The 5,316-nt window shown below is 33.1% G+C and overlaps 1 protein-coding gene across 1 annotated transcript; it reads left to right on the forward strand.

Annotated features, from left to right (window-relative positions):
* Positions 1 to 753: 753 nt before the first annotated feature.
* On the forward strand, positions 754 to 4,942 carry LOC119836105 (transcription factor MafK). The gene is made up of 4 exons (XM_038361357.1): positions 754 to 1,068; positions 2,184 to 2,302; positions 2,494 to 2,596; positions 3,490 to 4,942. Exons 1-4 carry the CDS (start codon positions 1,024 to 1,026, stop codon positions 3,634 to 3,636), a joined length of 414 nt encoding a protein of 137 aa, XP_038217285.1. The 5' UTR covers positions 754 to 1,023; the 3' UTR covers positions 3,637 to 4,942.
* Positions 4,943 to 5,316: the final 374 nt, after the last annotated feature.

Raw genomic sequence — 5,316 nt, forward strand, 5'->3', positions numbered from 1 at the left:
AAATACTCCTTACCATGTCGCGCGATATAAGCGAATTCTACGCGGGCGAAGCCGCGGGCGAAAAGCTAGTAATAAATATTCGCAAAAGTAGTACCTCTGTGAATGCGCTGCCCGCTTTTATTGGGTAAGGGAAAAGGAAAGGATTAACGACTGGAAAGAAGGAATGGACTAGGACGGGTGAGGAAAAGGAAACGGGCCTCCGGCTCCCCCACTCACCGTACGAAACACAGTGGCATGCCACTATTTCACGCCGGTTTTCTGTGGGGGTGTGGTACTTCCCCGGCGCGAGCTGGCCCAATTCGTGACGAAGCGTGCTCGACTCCCACAATAAAAATATATTTAATTCTATATTATATTATTTTGTGTTTATTTAAATGTTTCTTGCTATTTTCATGACTTATTCATAATTAGCAACCAATGATACGATATCGTATTTGAATTAATGTTACGGATTATATTTTTTCTTCGTTTATTTGTTGGGGTTCCATAATTCAATCCTACCTATGTGCCTGTGCATGAAGAGGTCATAAATACTTAAAACGATTTACCCACAATAGTCAATAAAACTATAATTCATAGCAGCCTAAGATAGCAGCATATATAAGTATACAAATAGATGGCGGTCATAAGCTATACATACCCAATTTTTTGATTTGCGTGGGAAGATGTTAGATCTATGCTATTCTGTGGCCATACAGCACTAAATGACATTGATTGTGAAGAACAGTCAACAGATACAAGAAATGTCAGAACTTAGAAGTCATTTGTGTCAATTTCCTGGAATTTATAATTTGTAAATAACATGCTTACGATTTTGATATATACTACGTAATTCCATAAAACTAGAATTATATCAATACAACATTATAAATATTTGTTAAATATACACCCAGTGATTCTTATAAGTGATATTTTATTACGTGTGTAAAGTGCACGATTAATTACAACAAGTTAACGCGGAAGAAATTTGGGCAATTAATATTAGTAACGGTTTTCCGTTACTTTCCCAGTGAAAAACTTATTATGCCTCATGATTTGAAAGGCCTGGCGGCAAGGAAGGCTCTCATGGTATGTATTATCAACAAATTACCCACAGACTATGTCAAATTTCCAACTTTGCTGAATAAACATTACGTTGTGTTTCCTTCATAAATCTTAACTAGTTTTCTTATTTGTCTTGTTGCACGTTTATTTCAAAATACCGGGCATTTATCTAGTATTAAATTATACCCAGGAAGTGTATAATTCATTCAAATTTTCGACACAATGAATATGCGTGGTAGAAATCTCGAGAATGATGACTCAGCATATTTTGTTATTGATTTGGGTAGCTAGCGTGTGTCTGTCACGGAAAGAGGCCCCTTTGTAATTATGTTTTGGTTATATTTTGTGTTTACAGTTTAATCTTACACTCGATGATATTATTCTTACAATCTTTAGTTTATACTGAATAAGTAATAACTCCATTATAATAATGTTGAATAAGTTTTTAGATAGATATACTTACTGTATTGTTAGAAGAGTAGGGAAAAATTCATATGTAAACCTGATATTTTATTGAACAGTCAGTAAACCAAGAAACATTACTATTTATTTAGCCATTTTTGAGTATTAGGTATTATAATTAACTTGACTCTTAGTTATAATATAGGATGAGATTCTAGCAGAGAATTTACATATAGTTCACATGAACACTTTGTTTACAGTTAAAATCGTAATAAATGAGAAAGCATCCATAATTCCTACAGGTGCAGTCTTTTTATCTAAAACACAATAACACAAGACTGCATTTGTGAGTTACTAGCTTTTGCCCGCAGCTTCGCATGCATTAAATTTGGAGTAATTTAAGATGTTATACATATAAACCTTCCTCTTGAACCACTCTATCTATTAAAAAAACCCCATCAAAATCCGTTGCATAGTTTCAAAGATTTAATCATACATAGGGACATAGAGGCAGAGTAAGAGACTTTGCTTTATACTATGTCGATATTAACTTCTTGGCCACCTATGATCCCACCTCAGCAATCCAATTTCTACTTGGGTACTTGATACAGAAAGGGTAGGCATTTCCACACAATTAAATTTTGTGTATTTAAAAATTTCTCAAAAAAATGTTTATTTCTTTCCAATAATAATCCTGATTTTCTCCATAATATTTATATAACCACAAAAAATTCCAGGCTCCCTTATCACCAACTCCATGTGCCGAAATCAGTGATGATGAGCTGGTCTCCATATCAGTGCGGGATCTTAATAGGCAGCTGAAGATGAGGGGTTTGACAAGGGATCAGATTGTACGGTAAGTATTGAATAATCTATTTGTTGAATTATTTAAATTTATATTTGTATGAACATAAATAATGTCAGGAACTGTAGGACTAATTTCAAAAATTCGAAATATTTCCATATTTAAATAACATGGCCTTTTTCCCATCAAAGAGGATAAATAAGGGTTGATAACGAAAATGGTGATCACATTATTGATTTCAGAATGAAGCAAAGACGGCGTACGTTAAAGAACCGTGGGTACGCAGCGTCGTGTCGCATCAAACGAATAGAGCAGAAGGATGAGTTGGAAACTGAGAAGAGCCAGGTGTGTTTTTGTTGTAAAACATGTCTGAAAAGCTGTTGTGTTGAGTTGCGTTGCGTTATGTTGCGTTATGTTGCGTTACGTTGTGTTGCGTTGTGTTGTGTTGCAAACAATAACACTTAAATTAACATTACACTACATAGTACAAAACAAAGTCGCTTTCTCTGCCCTATGTCCCTATGTATGCTTAAATCTTTAAAACTACACAACGAAATTTGATGGGGTTTTTTTTAATAGATAAAGTGATTCAAGAGGAATGTTTATTAGTATGAACAATAACATCTATTAAACTACCCTGAATCGCGTGCGAAGTCGCGGGCAAAAGCCTGTAGATAAATAAATAGACCAGTCTATTCAACACTGTGCCCTTGAAAGAGCAAAATTTACATGCAATTATCAAATATATGGTTTCTTACACCACACTACTATGATGTTTGTGCTTGGAGACAATCAGGAGGCTATAGATTGACAAAGACTTCACTTTATCACAGTAAAACATTTCCTTCCTAGTATTTTCTTATGTTTGATTTTACGCGAGTATTATACATTTAGAAATTAAAACACTTTTTAACGGATTTTAAACGCGATTTATTCATTATATTATTGACCCTACGTTTCGAACACTTTACAGCGAGCGTGGTCACGGGGAGACTGAATACCTAAGGAAGATAAAAAACAATGGGTTTTAAATATTAATCTCCTCAAAAATTCCGTTAGATGGCACTATATTACATATCACTGTTCATTTCCTATTACCATGTTGTCTAAACTACGGGCATGAGCTAGCACACATTGACCCAGGCGCCTAATATAGTTAAAAACTGTTTATTAGGAGCCTTTTAAGCCTGTGGCCGTTTCAAAGATACACAAGAATAAATTCAATTGGTCATTTTCAGGAATGGCACGACATGGAAGCGATGCAGGAAGAGAACAACAGAATTCGAGATGAGATTGAAGCCCTGAGGTCGAAATATGATGCGTTGAAACGATTCGCAACGATGAAAAGCATTCCATTGCCAGCCGACCTTGATATTATACCATAGAGAATATATATAACTAGAGGAATTAAATATATATATTTACATCTGTGTATGTCGCTGCAAGATTGTGAACACCATTATATTGTAATCTAACTCGCGGGATTGCACACTGTCGAAAAATCATTGGATTATAATGTATAGAAAAATAATGCGACAATTTGTAAAGGATTTTTCGTTTGATTGCAATTACGGATCACAATATTTCGACAGATTACAATAACAGATCACAATTTTTCGACGGATTACAATAACAGATCACAATACTTCGACAGATTACAATAACAGATCACAATACTTCGACAGATTACAATTACGGATAACATTTTTTCGACAAATTACAATTACGGATTCTAATTTTTCGACAGATTACAATTACGGATAACAATTTTTCGATAGATTTCAATTACGGATAATTTTTTTTCGATATATTACAATTACGTGTTATTTTTTTTTTATATTTTTTTTTATTTCACTTCAACAAGAATTGTGCATGTAAGGAAACTTAAAAAATATATTAATAACACGATAAAAAAGACTACAATTTGTTGAGCGGCCTTATAACTTAGAAGTGATCTCTTCCAGGCAACCCGGGCAAAAGGTAGCAAGCGTAATTAGATTATTGGCGGGTCGAGGGGTTTTTATCCGTTCTTTATCAGATTACAATCTCACGAAAAAATCTATTCCGCGTGATTATAATCTAACAGTGCTTACAATTTTACGGTGATATATATATAAATATTAATATAGAATATGCTTGGTGCAATGACAAGTCAACTTTATTAAACAACAAACTTTAACCTATCTCTGTGTCAAATTTCATACAGATTGTATTAGCCGTTTTTGCGTGAGTGTGTCAAACATACATACAAATTTGTGTTTGTATTATTTGTAGGTTATAAGCATTCCAATATTTATAATTATATAATTGTCTCAAGTGTGACCAAATGCAAAATATTACGTATATTTTTACCGACTCCAAAAGAGAAGGGTGTCATCAATTCGGTTGCATTTTTTTGTGTTTGTTACCTTATAACTTTTTACTGGCTCAACCGAATTTTATGATTCTTTTTTTTTATTTGAAAGCTGATGCCTCCCAAGTTGTACGATTTAAATTTGTCATAGCTCTGACAATTTGAAAGCGGTTAAGTTTTATGTTAAAAATAATTATGCATTGTATCATATTGAATTTTATTGCACCAAACATTTTATGTAGTATCTTAAGATATAGATTAAATATATGATAAATGGTAGTGAAATCTTTTTTGTAACTTTCCAGACAGTTTTTATTATTATTAAATTATTGATAAATCAATGTGTTTTTATTTAAACTTTATGGCAAGATACATAAATAAAATTGGATATATGACACAAATTCAACTTCAAAAAAAAATTCTTATCCTGTGGAACCTTTATAAACATAGTCTTTGTTGGTTAAAAATGGAAATGGAATGGAGATTCGTGATTAACGTTACCGCACGAATTTCACGCGAGCGAAACGTGGGCGTATAGTAGATAATTTATATTCATTAAGAGATTCCCATAAAAGTCGACTAGAATTCGTTGTCGTTGTTTTAATAATTTTAAAAAGGAAATATTTGATTGTTCGTCTGTGTTTCTTTATTGGACAGATATATTAAAATTATAGAAAGCTTCGTTATCTGTGTGTGTCTGCTATATTTTATC

This window comes from Zerene cesonia, chromosome 22 (assembly GCF_012273895.1).
Source record: "Zerene cesonia ecotype Mississippi chromosome 22, Zerene_cesonia_1.1, whole genome shotgun sequence".
In the NCBI taxonomy this organism is placed as follows: domain Eukaryota; kingdom Metazoa; phylum Arthropoda; class Insecta; order Lepidoptera; family Pieridae; genus Zerene; species Zerene cesonia.

Coding starts and splice junctions, on each gene's coding strand:
- LOC119836105 (XM_038361357.1), top strand. CDS start 1,024: ATGCCTCATGATTTGAAAGGCCTGGCGGCAAGGAAGGCTCTCATG. Junction 1,069..2,183: donor CGGCAAGGAAGGCTCTCATG/GTATGTATTATC, acceptor AAAAAATTCCAG/GCTCCCTTATCACCAACTCC. Junction 2,597..3,489: donor TGGAAACTGAGAAGAGCCAG/GTGTGTTTTTGT, acceptor GGTCATTTTCAG/GAATGGCACGACATGGAAGC.